The sequence below is a fragment of the Nannobrachium achirus genome, assembly GCF_963921795.1.
Source record: "Nannobrachium achirus genome assembly, chromosome: 17".
Classification (NCBI taxonomy): domain Eukaryota; kingdom Metazoa; phylum Chordata; class Actinopteri; order Myctophiformes; family Myctophidae; genus Nannobrachium; species Nannobrachium achirus.
This window is the reverse complement of record NC_137824.1, coordinates 25,689,810-25,706,585: the sequence shown is the minus strand read 5'-3', so window position 1 is coordinate 25,706,585 and position 16,776 is coordinate 25,689,810. Positions and strand designations below refer to the sequence as shown.

Sequence of the window (16,776 nt, the reverse complement as noted above, 5' to 3'; positions counted from 1 at the left end):
CACACACACACACACACTCGACATTACTTCTTCAAAGAGCTATCTTATGACTGCAGGTTAGTAATTGAGCAGGATAAATGCTGCCGTCAAGAATCACCATGCATTATATAAGTGAGCTGCTTGGCATATCTGAGTATTGGCAACAATCTATCCTCTGCATCCAGTCCACCTCCCTCACTGCCGCTTCCTTACTGTAACATTCTCCTCCTATTCAAACTACACACTGAATATTTAAAACAGTATTGTAGCCCAAAGTCCATGTCACTAGTATCAGAATCCTGCAGTGAAATCAATTAAACCCAGGACAATAACCTAGCACATTTACTTGAGTACCGATAATACATCCGTATTATCGGTACTTCACAATTCTTTTTTAAATACTTATAACTTTAACCCCAATAAAGTTACCATGACAAATAAGTGTACTTTTGACTTTTGAGGTACATTAGGAATTAACCACTAAATTTCAATACAGCAATGCATTGATATTTATACATATATAAAAATAAAATCCGAAGCCAATAATTTGATGACCGGCGTCTCCAGTAGACTTGCAAAGTCTCATACGGAGTTTCCTACTGACTGATGACGCAGTCATCAAATTATTGGCTCGGGAACGTGACAAAAACGAATAAATCTCCATGAATTCAAGGCTTCATGGGCTGTGTAATGGAAAATAAGTATTTTTTTGGGTGAACTACTCCTTAAGTACTGGGATTGAGAACTTTGTCCAACACTTTAAATCACAGCAAGCAACACGCCAAAATAAAGTACATGTCTGAATGTGTGAGTAAGCATCACATGGATTGGAAGTATTTTTTATAAGACCTTGCAGCTGCTGATACTGTGAAGACTTAATACAGTGCTGAGTTAAGAGCATGATCTCCTCAGACAGACATGCCAGACATACGGTACATCTACTGGATGCCAAATTGTTCCTGATCTAGTCTGTCATGGTCAGACCCATCTGTCTTACGACATCAATTCCGGGGGTCAGGGAATGTCAGGAAAGCTTCTGATTAGCTGGACTGTAATGGAACTCTGTGGTTGCTCTAGGAGGTGTCTAGTTGGTACTAGATTCATAATATCTGACAATGACAATAAAGTTCATTCATTCATTAACGTGAGACTCCTGATCCTGTCCTCCAAAGTGAGAATAACTCATAGATTTTTACAACCCCCCATTAAGACCTCAGTCTGCTCATTATGCATCATTTATGTTCTATCACAAAGTGCTAGAAATCATTTTAGGAATGACTTGGACTATTATGTAAGATTTTACCACTAAAAGCTGTTAATGCAACTAGTACTGCAACTGTGGCCAGATTCACTTGATAGTATTCCTGCAACAGTGCTAATTCCATGCACATATGTAAATAGATGAAATTGTGCCAGAACCCATTCCCAAACTACTCCATATTTACATGGCCTACACAACCTCTTATTTTGTCATCCCATAACTATTCCAATAACAGCGTTGAAATTGTAAGAAACACCGGTAGACTGCCTACCCTCTTAAATAATTGCAAGAACAGCTGACTCATACCTCAGTAGAAAGCAAATTGAGGCTATATCCTTCTTAATACGAAGGATTAGGTAGCCATGTAAGCTGTCCACACAGTGTGCCGTTAAACCAAATTCAGAGTGCACACACAGTTCATGAACCTGGACAGGTCTGTAATGATTAGCAGCTCACTATTTGATAGGTTACTGAATTAAATCAAACTACGTACCATAGCACAGCATTACGATGGGGTTGGTATAATCACCAAATACTGTACCATTTCAAGAGTAGCTTGAACATTGTAACTTCATACTCATAATTGTCAAGATTCAAGAATGGCCTATGATGTCTCATAGATAGGCACTTGAAACAACTTTTTTGCATAAACATAATAGGCAACAAACAGAAACATTTAATAAACATTTAAGATGTGAGGCAGGCTCTAAAAAATCCTTCTAAACTAGTGGTGCTCACACTTCCAATTTTTCTAAAATGTAAAAAATAGCAGATGTACAAACTTGCACCGCAGCACGAAGTGATGCTCTGTGAGCTTGTAGATATGCTATTTTTGAATAGCCAACACAAAATCTAAAATGACAACGATACTTTCTCGATTTTAATGGGTTAAATGGCCACTGCCACCGACACTGAGAACTCCCGGCCAAAAAGCTTGTACTGTGGGAACCAACACACAGGCATCGATCGAGAGGACGTCCCACACCTACCTATGTGGACGTACTAAAGAAAGATGCTGGTGCAGAAAGCACAAAGGAGCTGGCCAGATGTATGGAGAACCGAGATGACTGGAGATGCCAATGTAGAGCTTGTCTGAGGACGACATAGAGAATGGGCGGAGCATGGCAGAATGGAAGAAATTTGAGGAAAAGTGTCATGTGGGTCTGCATGATGCTTTTCACTATACTGCAGTACAAGGTACACAAACAAAATGGCTGTATGTGTAACTGCTGAGAGAGAATGTGAGGAAAACACCTGCATGTCCCTGACACTCATCATCAGGGACAGGTGCAAGGCTGCAAGCCACCAAAAGAAAGCTGTCACAGCCGCCGGATACAGAAAGGAAGAATGCGGAATGTTGAAGCTGTGAATCATGACCCTCACTGCTGCTACCAGGTCACAAGTCACGCTATAACAATGTTGGCTCACTGCATGGACTGTATGGATGTTCTGACATCTCTATTTCGGGGAGTGTTTGCAATGTGATGCCCGCTAGACGTAACAGATATAAAAACAAAACAAAACATGAAGGCAGAAGTCTCCTCCTGAGGAAAAACACTTAGTGAATGCATCACTCAAAGTCCAATGGTGGGATAACAACTCCCCGAAGCAGGCCCCGGAAGAAGGAGGCTGTGTAAGCTGCTGCTCTGAATGCTGCTGATACATTGCTTTTTGATCCTATCTTATACGCCAATACAAGTTGTAGACAAACCCAGAAGAGTGGGATTCAGGTCAATGTCCCTGCAGACTCTCTCTTCCTCTGTGTTTCTCCCACATATTGTCTTGCATCATTATTGAGTGTTGGCTTCCGTACTTTGCGTGTAGCTGGTCAACCCAAAAGGGTTGTGGGTTGACACGCTAACACTTCTCTCCCCATTCTCTACCTCTGCCTGTTTTATTCTCCATTCACAATGCCCCTCCACTCCACCTTCCCTTCTCACCCATCCCACTCTCCTCTTCTTTCCACTCCTCTCCTCCTGTCCTGTGTCTGGACTCTGGAGATAGCGTGCGCCGATACCGTACCAGCTTACCTGCAAATGCAGCCCAGCTTCTCGTGTTAATAATGAAGCTAGCCTTTTGACATCAACATCACACAGGGGGAATAGCTCAGAGCACAGGTGGTGTTGGGGTGAAGGAGGGTGGAGATAGAAATAATTTTGTTTCTTTCAATAATTTTGCTTAACAGTCGACAGAGCATGTTTTCCCTGTCTTTTTTAATTCTTTCCAATGAATAAGTGATGAGATCCTGTCTGCATTCGGCAACATCGGTGGCGTCAGTATATCGGTATGCAGACGGAGCGGAACGCAGCAGGAGACAGACAATCTTTTCTTTCATGTGAAGATGAACGGTTCCGCCTGTAGTTAATGGATCAATCAGCTGTCACTTAATTTGATTGATGAGCAGCTGTACAAGACACTGTTTATGGACCTGGGTAATGACAATGGGGGAGGGGGAGAGGTTGAAGCCAAGGTTGGAGTTGCTCACGTGTAGGAAGAAATGAACCCTGTGCATAGTGAGGGAGCCACCATGCATTTGTTGTCTGTTGCTATTACTGTTCTCTTGTCTGGGAGGAATTACATTGTGTGTGTACGGAGTGTGCATAGATCGTGTGTGTGTGTGTGTGTGTGTGTGTGTGTGTGTGTGTGTGTGTGTGTGTGTGTGTGTGTGCGTGTGTGCGTGCGTGCGTGCGTGCGTGCGTGCGTGCGTGCGTGCGTGCGTGCGTGCGTGCGTGCGTGCGTGCGTGCGTGCGTGCGTGCGTGCGTGCGCGTGTGTGTGTGTGTGTGTGTGTGTGGTATAGCGTGTGCACATGACAGATGCAATGTTGACACCACAGCTAAGTGCTTGAGGGTTGCAGCTGGCTCTACTCAGCACCTCCCTTCAAATCACAGCAAAGGCACAAATGAAAGGGGCCTGCAGCCGCAAAACTGGTGGAGGTTTAATTCTGCACAGAGGGCTACAGGTTCACGCAGGAAGAGTGTACGGTGGCCTGAACAGCTAGCTCTTCAAGGTTGTTGCGAAATGAGTTGGCTGTGCTAGTTCATTGCCTATTGGCAAGGCATACCAACGTGTTCAGTCAAGAGGGAGGGCTAATTGCCACCCATTTTCAGTATGGGTGGTATTGAACTGGTCAATGAAGCAATGCTAAACCAAGCTACAAGTATCCCAATGCGCTAATATCCCCTTTTAAGCGCACTGAGCTACCGCCAAGCTCAAAGCAGCACTTTACTTGGGGTTGGCAGCGGCTTAGGAGCTAAGGTTGTGCAATCAGAAAGTTCACTGGTTCAATCATTAGCTCCCCCTGGCATCATGTTGGTGTCCTTAAGCAAGACACTGAACCCCTTACTATAAATCAAAAGACCACAATGGAAACAAGCCCCCAGGTTTTAATGTATTTTATCATTATAAATTGCGCTTTAAACTTTTATTCTTTTCAATTAATATTTCAATCAATCAAAGAAATACTGCACCCGTCAATCAGGTTGGTGCCACCTAAGACTCTGCGGGTTTATAAGGATGAATAGCACATTTGGATAAAGGCAGTAAATGCGGTCGGAGGAATTGCCAGCACTGACAAAAATGTCCTTCATGTACTTTATTTTAATAGGCACGGGCAGCAAACAATCAAAGTGTGCATTTCTGTACAAAGCTCTTCCTCATTAATGCTGAAGAAGGCAGCTCTGACTGTAAAAGGAACTTTCTAGGCCATGCACCCGGTAATAAACTATTAGAATACGTTTTCCCATTGCTTCATTCCCTTCATTTCAACATCATAGCTGCCTCTCTAAAGGATGTATGGGCAGATTGTTGTACTGCTTCGGCGTCACATTGTTGAGTCATGCTTCAGAGACAGGGGAATTTTACATGCACATAGGCTGACAAATGTCAGCTAGTATTTGATCAATCTTAATTTTAATGTGAGGAAATGGATTCAAACAGAGCTACCTGTGACAAATGAGTGACTGTTAAGATAAGACTGTTTTCGACAATAATCACCATTTGCATGACCTGCATTCACAGTGATGCTACTAGCCCAGCATCCTGTGTCCCTGAAGCATACTTTTAAGAAAAGACACATTATCTCCAGGATGCATACAACTCTATCTACAGTAACTATCAGTCATATCACTGCACCAGCTGAGCTGCATGTGGTGGAGTCTCCACAGCTGTGTGTTCTGACATCTGAGATGATTGAGATTGTCTTGTAAATCTATGCTTCCGTCCTTTATTAACTACATACGGTACAAGTAGCTATTTGCCACTATTTGTTTAAATTAAAGTCCTTTTTGATGTTTTCACTGTTGATACATATTGTGTGTCGTCACGGGACCCATAAAATAATTCTGGGACATTTGAATGACCATCTGCGGGTCCCGGGACCCATTACATGGAAAACCTAGCAACATCACTGCATTCATGACCAGCATTCAGCATATTATGGCCCATAGGTAGCAACACACACAGCATTTTGATTAAACCTAATGCACTTAAGCAAATGCAAAACTGAACTATTGTCTGCCTTGATTCCTTTTATTGCCTCAAACGCTGTCAAACAGTCATGCCACTTAGTCAATCAAACAAAGTATAGCAGTCCCACTTTTATGTTCTATATCCTATTAAAATTGGCTTAAGGGAGTCTCAGGCGGTCACCACATCGTCACGCACATGTCACTATGACTCAGCTATAACCATATAAGGAGTTCCAGCTACACCCAAATGCGGAGTGTGTTGTCTAACCTCAATGTGTCATCATGGCATCTGGCGCAAACAAATCAGTCAGAACCATCTTGGTCTGCTCTGGCAAAAATGGCTCAGCTGGGCACAAAGTAGAGAGGCATGGTGTTTCTACTGTTTGGGACAAAGTGACATTTAAATGTCCACAATAAAAAACTGGGTGTTTAGATGGGGAATGCCAGACAATCTCTGCTGAAGACTCTTTTTCTAATATCTTGAGGGCCATTTGGAAAATATAATATATTTTTTAAATCAACTCATCTGTGAATAAATTGGACTGTTTCCCGGACCTTTAAAAAATAATATCCTAAATATAATGGTGCTGTGTAGTCCCTTTTGAATGTTGAATAGACACTCTACAGACTAATCAATCTTTGATCAGCAGCCAGTGAAGATGTTTTCAAACAACCGTGCTATTTTATTGCTAGCGCAACCATTAATAAAACAACAGAGGAAAAGCAACAGAGAGAGATAATCAATTAATCAACAAATCAAGCAATGAGAGAATGTAAGAAAGATTCAATTTTACGTGTGTGTGTGCGCGACTTGAGCCGGGGGGCAATACCGGCAGAGCTAAGCTTTATGCAGTCAATAACAGTGTCAGACCTGAGTGTTAATGATATTTCTGATCGCTAGGGAAGAGAGAAAGTGAGTGGAGGAGAGTGAGTAACGCCATAACCTCACAGCTTTTGTTTCTCTCTTCCTCTCTCTCTCTCTCTTACTGCATGTCTTGCTATGATTTATTTATGGGCTCAGAACCATAAATGGATGTGCTGGTTTCTTGTTTTTAAAGCCTCATGCGTGAAAACTTAAGGAAGAATGGACACACACGCACGCACGCACACGCACAATTCCTTTCCTCATACAGTACATGCACATGTACGCATTCATCTCTCTCAAGCATTACACACGCACGCACGCACGCACTCACGCCCGCACGCACGTGGACACACACACACACACACACACACACACACACACACACACACACACACACACACACACACACACACACACACACACACACACACACACACACACGCCATCTCTTTACCCACCTCAACCTGTTGACAGATCTGGATGAGCTTGGCCATTTGGTTCTCCAGCTCACTGTTCCTCTTCACCAGGTTGGTCAGGTTGTTCTCCAGAGTTTGCTGTCAGGAGGGATGAGGGAGATGACAGGTGGAGGGGAGACAGAGCCGAGGAGACAAGAGGACACGTTGTTAGTGAAAACACAGGTGACAAAGTGTACACAAGACCAGTACAAGTTAGGGATGGACAAATATTTTCCCAATACTGCTTGATTTCTCTCCATTACATACATTAGAGCAGTGGAACTAAGTGGGGGTCCAGGAACCCTCAGGGTTCCTTGGGGGTTCCAAATGGACCCTTACAGGGCTGTAAATCTGAGTGTACAAATGGAACTGAAAGGATTTGTACACTCTCAGAGTTATGGGGGTCCTTGAAATTAAAACGTTTGCAAACAACCACTGCATTAGGGATGCGTGGCTGTGAAAAAGCTAGAGAATCAATTCTTGTTCCCTTTATAGGGTTCCTCTTTTGAAAATGCATGTCCTACAACAATCTTAAACTTCTTCAACATGCATTTTGCAATGTAGGTTGCATATATAATCCTAATCCATGATGTGTGTCCATGATGTGTGTATGCATGTATGGACCCAAACCACAAAATCTAAGTGAGAAGAACAAGAATAACATTACGATGAAGTGTGGTTTGTTGTGGGTGATTTCAAGGTTTTGAGAGACATCAGACTTTAATTACAATGTATACCTCAATAACAGAAAACAAAAATCTCTTATAAAGTCTTTATACACCTGGTGCATAAAACATTTTACATTAGCTGTGCACAGCTTCATTGTATGGTTAATTGGTTCCGAGTCAGAACATTTGAGAAAGAATACAAAGTACAATCTTCAGTGTTAATTTAAATAATGTAAAATGTAATGTAAGATTGGACACATTTGGGTCCCTTTTTTCATAAATAAATTACCCTTGATGATTATATAGGCTGCAACAGAACTGCAGAACTAACACAAGATTGGTGGTACGTTTTCTGCACTTGCTACTGTATGTGGTCATGAATTAGTCAGAAATAGGCACAGTATTGTTTTGGAATCATACAAAAAGCATTTTTAGCATTGTTTCTGGTATTATCTCTGTTCAATGACAAGTGCACTTATGACTATAAAAAACAGATTTACATAACAAGTGTCTTAAAAAAAACAAAAACACATTTTTAGCCTCATTATCTACTCGGATTCTTCCAGCATCTACAGTCCCATGTAGATTTCTTATTGTACGATAAAACACAGCACTAAGCTATTCAATGTTGCAGATAAGAAAACATAATTTGCATGTGTCTTTGCACAATAAATGCTTAATCATTAGCGATAGCGACCACTGCTTTCATAACGTCTGTATAATTGCTTTCGAACCCTCTGATCTAGCCTCTATTAACTTTGAAACCATGCCAACCATCATGTGATCTATGCGAGGTGAAAATCCTCGAAGATCCTTTTTGAGTGATTTAAATATTCAATTATCAGCGTTTCAAAACCAAGACTACGTACCAAAATCTGAATTAAAAGTGTGCAGGTGCATACACATACCACACAATCGCTTGTGCACACACACACGCACGCACGCACGCACACACGCACACACGCACACACAGATACAACCACAATAAGATGAATATGGACACAAGCAAACGGCGGCAAGCTTTGAATAAAACTGCTGTTAATGTAAAGAAAACAAACCGGGGATGTCAGTGAATGGCAACAAGCATCAAAACAACAACAAATGCTGTGAAGAAAACAGCAGAATAATGAGCTGGTATACGAGCAGTAGTCTGTCTGTCTGTCTGTCAGCCTCCCTCCCAACCCACAATGCAGTGTACAGTACGTATCTTAATTAGCCTACATGTTGCTCTGGCTCTTTGACATGTGCGCCCACTTTAGCCAACTTATCTACCTGCCTTCTTCTGCTGGTCTCTTATCTTATCCATCCTATGGTCTGTCAGTCTGTCTGTATTCCACCATTAGCAATGTGGGGGTGGAGTGGAGGGTTGAAAAGGCAACTGGGGAACTCACCGCAGCGCTTGTCTTTGAAGCCTCCATTACCGCGTCTGACACTCTGCCCGGGCTCACCTGATAAGCCTACGAACACATGCGCACGCACATACACACGACCACAAACACACAACACAGACAGACAAACCTTACTGGTCTGATTGCACACATCAATCACACAGAGGCACAGTGACTGGAAAGGATGCCTCTGTAGGTCTGTGCTGCCTGCCTGCAGGCGAACCTATTAATGAGTGCCACTGTCATTCTGCATGTGACAGGGGCTTTGTTATCCCAGTGACAATCGACTGCAGATGAGCATGTGTGGCTCCAAATGTCTCGCAGTATGACTAGAGCCTGTTCAATCTATCTGCCTTGTTCAAGATAGCACTCAGGTTGCATCAGAAACACTTGAGCGTTGAGTTCGTTCTGTAAATGTGCATACCGCGTTTGTGTGTGTGTGTGTGTGTGTGTGTGTGTGTGTGTGTGTGTGTGTGTGTGTGTGTGTGTGTGTGTGCGTGCGTGCGTGCGTGCGTGCGTGCGTGCGTGCGTGCGTGCGTGCGTGCGTGCGTGCGTGCGTGCGTGCGTGCGTGCGTGCGTGCGTGCGTGCGTGCGTGTACACAAGGGGTTTGATGTGGAACATCAGTGAGAGGGGACAGATGGATCATTAATTAGCAAGCTGGAGACGATAATGATTAATACATCAGAAAACAGCTGCCTCCCACGGGACCTGAGTGAAGCAAACCCCTGTTTTTGTGTGAGCGGATGTGCATGTGTGTTCATTAGTGCATTTGCATCCACTCCCTTTTTGTGCAGTCAAATGGGTGCGTGTTTGAGTGCATGCATGCGATTTGAATTAATGTAGGGGTACACACCTGCATACATTTGATTATTCCTTTGTTATTTCCCATATTATAACATTATTATTATTGTTGTTATTGCTGCTAATACAATGTCTGAGGAACCAGAACTAAATTAGTTTACGCTTATGTACCCATACTCAATACGTAACAATAAAGAAACTGTGTGTGTGTGTGTGTGTGTGTGTGTGTGTGTGTGTGTGTGTGTGTGTGTGTGTGTGTGTGTGTGTGTGTGTGTGTGTGTGTGTGTGTGTGTGAGTGAGAGAGAGAGAGAGAGAGAGAGAGAGCATAATGCAAGTTGTGCTTGCTGTTAACGTCTCTACGCGCATGGATGGAAAGCGGTGCATGCTTGTGTGTGCTTAATGTGCTTGTCTCCTTGCACACAAGAAGCCCTGAGGCTTGTTGGCATTCCAGTGGCCCTCAGACCAGCGACCAGGGAGAGAGAATGGCAGGAGAGACGAGCGGCTCATTAAAACACACTGCAGACTTCAAAGACAGGCAGACACACTCTGACAGTGATGATAGGACAAGGCAGAGAGAGAATGAGAGGAAGGTAGCGAAGGAAGAAGTGCAGGGGTCCAAAAACAAGGGATAAAGAGGGGAAAGAATGTAAGAATAGAACAGACAGAGCTGACAGAAATGGAGGAGTAGAAGGAGAGAGGCCTAGTGGTGGAACAGAGATAGAGAAAGAGAGTGGAACAGAGGAACAGTGGGGTGGACACAGTGGGAGTGAGTGGGGAGTTGCAGGAGGCGAGGTATACGTATGATGAGCTTGCTGGGTACAGTATTTAGTGATGTATAGCGTAAGCCAGTGGCATTTGTTCATTCAGCATTCGATGCACCATTCCATGGGAATGAGAAAGAGACTGAGAAAGAAAGAGGGGGAGCTAATGGAGATAGAAATAGACATTGGCCACATGTTGAGTGGGGCAGCCTGGCGGAGTGGCTTCAATCAGGCCTGTCCTGTCATTCTGTTTCCTGGGTTCGTTCTTTCCCTGCACTCTGCTGCATTCTCAGTCTTTTTTTCTCCACACTGTGCTTCCTACTGTGTCGCCGGCTTTCTTTGCTTCAATCTGCGGTCTTACACTATGACCTTTCTACCGTGCTCTCTCTTTCAGTCCGGATTCTGTCAGTTGTGGCACAGTGATGATGACCACGGAAACACGGACAGAAAAACATATCATGTTATGTCACCGCTCCCCAAATAGCATGACATCATAGTGTAGCGGAGATGCTCTGAGGTTAGTTAACTAAAACTCAGGCAAAACTAAATTAAAAGGGAAGACATATTTTGTTATCTATAACTAAATTAAAAACTAACATATCTTTTCTAACAAAAACGAAATAAAAACGAAAATGAACAATGCAAAACTAGCTAAAAGTAAATAAATCAGTTTTTCACATCAGATTCAAGCCCTTGAACACAAGCCTTTGAGACACAACATAGTATGAAAAATGAAAAGTGGACTGTAATTTACCACATGAGGGAGATAATACTGTAGATTGTTGTAACCTTCGCGATTTTCGGCACAGGATGCTAATGGAGTATACACTTGGCGTTACTGTAACAAGCTACAGTAACACAGTAAGTGGCTGGGACCTTTGGTCATTGCGACATCACACCATGAAATAACTAACAAATAAACAAGCAACAGAATAGACTAGATCTTGCCTAGTGCACAAGCTGACTGAGAGAGAGAGAGAGAGAGAGAGAGAGAGAGAGAGAGAGAGAGAGATGTGAGAGAGAGAAAATGCGAAAGAGATTAAACTACAGAAAGAAAAAAATGAATTTGGGACGACCAAGCTCACTTTACAGCTGTTGTTAACGAGATGCTTTTCAGAGCCAGGGAAGTGTCAGTAACACGAGCCTCCTGGGAAATGTGGTTTCTGTCTGAGGATAATATTCCATAGGGCAGAGCTCCTGAGACCGTCACAGAGTGGTAGCAGATAACAAATGGGAAGTCACGGTTGTCCCATAACCTGCTGGCTGGTGCCCAATTAATAATGTACAGCAGCTAAAATAGACAGAGTTTTCGTTTGTATTCCAAATACTGGCAGGTGTTCATTTCTATTTGCTTGGTTTAGCTTGTCTGTATTGTTTTGCTTGTGTCTTGCCCAGTTCATTTACCAGCATTTCTACAAGATGAATGAACATAAACTCTTCCATTTCATGCCCCAATAAATGAGCGTATTGAATTCGAATTACTTTTATTGAATAAGACTAAGAGTGATCATTATAAATATTTTGAACAGTAAACGAACTCATCTGACCTTCAAATTAGCGACTACTGTGTGAATGTTCAAAACACCGCAGGAAGTCTTGAAATTGATGAAACAAGAATGCTGCCAGACACCCACTTTGGCTTGCGAATTCTGGAGGGGAATTACAACAACATTGAAACTCATAATAACAGAAGGAGACGCTCTGGAAGCGGCAGGGAAGGACAAACTCTACAACCTTACTCAGCGCCTCAGGAGATTTGGCCCTCAAATCCCGATGGCTTTGTTTCCACTGGTTTATTGTGCAAGAAAGGTGTTGTAAATGGCCAGAAATCCAATAATAATTTGTATTTTTATTCACATGGGAGGATGTGAGGAAATTTCTCAGCAATTCTGAAAAGAGAATATTAAATCATCATGGCTGGTGAGTGCTGGTGAGGAGGCTTCTATTTGTTTCTCTGTCTGAGAGACTTTCTTTGAATCACAGGCTGTGCTTTCAGCTGTCCAATTATATGTGTGGGTCAGGGACGGAGTGATCCAAGAGCACTAAAAACAAGAAGGAAGAAAGAGGAGAATATGAAAGAGAAAGAAAAACAGTTCAAAATGTGGGTGAACGTCAAAATGAACGTGGCACGAACCAGAACCCTAACTGTTACTTCCAGCTACCACATTCTACAGGCTATTATTAGATGAATTTCCTATTAGATTACAGGCTGAAATGCTGTGAGAAGAAGTGGTAAAGGATGGGAACTTAATACAGGATAAAAACAGGTGTAGACAGGGATGTAGGGTGACTGGGGGTTGATGCGGGTTTATGGACTTAATGGGTCTCCCTTTCACACATTCAGCCTGACGATGCATTAATGATGGAACACCTTGTATCCGATTCATGGATTAATCCTGAATGGAGAATAACATTCATACAGTACTCGCCTATTCACTTGAAGTGAACAATACGAGAGTAAAAACGGAGCGTAAAAACAGTTTTCTGTTGTATGTCAAGTCTGAATAACAATAGTCAATGAAGTTTACTCGTGAATACAAATAAATAAATAAACTGTGAAAGTCCAAGCTGGAGGGAGAAATGTACAGCATATATTTCTGATGCTGAATATCCGACTCAATCAGAATACATTGTTCGTGTGCGCGGTCCTTATCCAGCTATTGATTCTACAAACTGTTCTGGGCCCACCGGCAACAGGAGGCTTTGGTACAACTCAACGGGTGAGGGAATTGATCCGTTTGAGCGGTAGACTGTGCAGAAAATAACAAGTCCTAGCTCTCCTCATCTAGGCGTTTGCCAGAATATAAGATTTCTGAAGGTCGTGACTTTGCAGCTGAGGACTGGATATGGAATATTCTTGTCCAACAGATGTGGGTAGCCACTGTGACTCCTGCCCAAAGATATTATGATCATGTCTCAGCCTACTGGTAGCCGAGTAGCAATTTCAACAGAATATCAATACACTCATGTTCATCTGTTCTGTATCTGAGAACAGTATAAAATCAAATATTGCATAAAATATTTTTCAGTGGGCGGCAAATGTCATCTTGACAGATGGACCCAGGCTTTTTCCTAGTTAAATTTCCAGCAGGGCCGAGCACAAAAAGTGGCATCTGGCATGTGCCACCGCATATGCCGATACGCAGTGGCATGCCAGATGCCACTTTTTGTGCTCGCTGTCTCTCTATATTTTTGTCAGTTCAGTTTTTTTACAAAATGTTTTACATTCTGCTTTCATCCCACTTGGTTTGGTGGAGCAATAAGGCCAGATGTTTAACTTTCATCGTCAATGAGGGCACAATTTCGTCTGTCTGTGTGTGTGCGTGTGTGCGTGCGTGTGTGGGCTGACTGAATTATAATAAGTGGAAACACTGCACTGCTACAAGAACAATTTCAAGTTTTTATCACTTATTAAACAGCATTATGTTTTCATCACCATTTAAATGCTGTGAATATTTCAATTTAGGGGGGAAACGTGCGTGGAAGAGTTGGAATGATGACATAAGCTAGTCTGTGACAGCAATGGAGCGGCTTGTGAAGTTGTGAGCCTGCACTTCAATAGCTTATCTGTGAACCCCTGTCCTCTGTTCACAGCTCCCCCAGCAGCAGTTCTGGGAGGCCGCCTGCAGCATCATGACAAGCCTCAGCAACCCTCTTCTCCTCCTGATTAGTTTCAGTTACAAATGAGTTTTGGATCCACAAATTAATTTAGCACAAAAATGGCTCCCTCACATACAGTAATAGTGGTGGATGCTGTACTTTGAGAGATGCAGACTCAACGCATAAAGAATGGGGAAAGAGAGAGAGAGAGAGAGAGAGAGAGAGAGAGAGAGAGAGAGAGAGAGAGAGAGAGAGAGAGAGAGAGAGAGAGAGAGAGAGAGAGAGAGACGACACGTATACTATACACCATAATGTGTGTAGAACTGTTGTCTAGCCGGTGTACTCATTTGCCAAAGTTATTCATTCATTGTTGTGTTAGTTCTTAAAGGCTCTGTATCAATGCAAAACGTATTGGTGCACCTCTCATTGGGGAAGAACCCAGTCTCCGCTGAATCATCTGAACAATGAGAAATATAATGAGATGGTTTCAACAGATTTTTTAATGTTGACCCAAGTTTCCTCCCAAAATGCTGATGATTTCCCTCTCATTTATTCGGTTTGGTAATATTATACATTTTATCATGCAAGTAGACATGGCCACTTTTTCCTAACAGCTTTTATAAACTAAGACTGTTTTCTGTAGACTCATACTACCTTCCCATGAGTTATTTAAGAATAACTACTGTATATTTGATTCATAGTATTAATTCTAACATCAACAAGCTATACATACAGTATATAGACTGATAACTAACAGAAAAGATGGAGGTCTGAGTCATATGAGAGGGGGAATGATTTGCAAATGTAATTTGTAAAAAAAATAATATATATATATATATATATATATATATATATATATATATATATATATATATATATATATATATATATATATAAAGGAAACATCCAACATCCAACATCCAACCCTTACAAGTACTTTTTTGCATTCTCAAGAGTTAAACACTAGGATTTTTCAGTGTAGACCTATGTTAAGGAAATGGAGAGCTGCTCAGAAATGTCTGCTAAACCCACAAAAGGGCAATAGACACGTTATTCACACGTGTTAAACACTAGAATTTCGGCCGCCTTCGGCGGCCTCATCCTAGTGTTACACGCACAGCTGCTCCAAGCCATGTTGCCCACAAAAAGCACTGTTTCTTCATGTATTTTGAGTGTGTGTGTGTGTGTGTGTGTGTGTGTGTGTGTGTGTGTGTGTGTCATTAATTAACAGTATTTATTATTATTATTGGCTAAAAGTAAGCCTACTGAAATTGATTTGATGACTGAAGCAATAAGAGTTATGTTTAATAATAAGCACTAATTACTTAAACGTGACTATCTCTTTATAAAAGAGAGAGAGAGAACACTATGACTTACACCTTTCAACAAAGAAAACACTCAAATACATGACACTGCAATAGCGATTTGCATATAAAAGAGGACATTAATGTGTATTTGCAGACAGAAACATTCCCACTCTGTCTCTCATTGGGGGGGGGGGAATTTAATGAGACCTCTATTCACACCTTTCAACAAATAAAACAATGAAATAGCGATTTGCATATAAAAAAGGACATGGGCCACACAGTTGATGTATCACGTTGGAGCGAATTATTAGATTTTATTATTGGGAAATGTACCTTATGTCACAATAATCTGACTCTAGTCTGTTCCTTTCAAATATTTAAGGGCAAAAAATACCTCATGACAATGTTGCTGCTATTGAATTGGCTTGTAAAACCTCTGTCAGGGACTTAAAATGTTACATTATACATTTCTGTTGCTTAGTGTACTTTGTGAAACTATCAGAGGAGACTATTAATGACCTTTAACGGGCTTCACCTGTGGACATTCATTAATCCAGCGTGTGGACAATTAAGTGAACGGACTTTCTCTTTTCAGCAACAGAGAAACTGGAGCTGATTTTCCTTTTAAACTGGCTAAAATAAAGGGACTAATGGCCTTTTCTGTCGCTTGCAAAAGCTTTTGCAATTCTGTTGCATTCTGTTAAATTAAAGTGAAAGTAAACTCCTTGCATGGGCCGTCTGGACTGGAGGCAGGAAAGCATGGTGACACGATGCTTTTTTTTTTCTTTTTCTTCTTCTTTGAGACGACATTGACACAGGATTATGGAATATATCCTTACATTGCAAAGGTAGGCTAATCAGCACCATCTGTATACTGTTGGCTGCCACTAAAGTAGGCTGGCTGCTACTTGCTAATTTTTAGTACAAGTTGCAGTCCTGCTCTGGTGGTCCCAGAGCATCATGCATGCTGAGCAGTGCTGAGAATTTATGTCAGTGGCCGCTGGTTACTGATGCGGCGGCCAATTGACCGCCCATGAAAATACACACACACTCACGGCTCAGATGAGCGGGCGCACATAAATACACAGACACACTTCACGAAACAGAGAGCCACTGCACGGCGCGGCCGATCCAAGGCTTTCAAGACGCAGAAGTATGGTCGCTTGATGGTATTTTTGAGGGAGTCATCGATCCAAACATGCACGTTCCTCGTAAATGTCTGT

General features: G+C 42.2%; 1 protein-coding gene across 1 annotated transcript in view; it reads right to left on the bottom strand.

Moving 5' to 3' along the window:
* The window catches only part of mid2 (midline 2), a gene marked incomplete at its 3' end in the record, with an annotated part of 77,543 nt that overhangs the window by 39,185 nt on the left and 21,582 nt on the right, over positions 1–16,776 (bottom strand). The window contains exons 2-3 of the mRNA XM_080745495.1: positions 9,087–9,152; positions 7,031–7,126 (exon numbers count right to left, since the gene is read on the bottom strand). Of these exons, the coding sequence (XP_080601621.1) occupies positions 7,031–7,126; positions 9,087–9,152 (162 nt within the window). The remainder of the gene's footprint in view (positions 1–7,030; positions 7,127–9,086; positions 9,153–16,776) is intronic.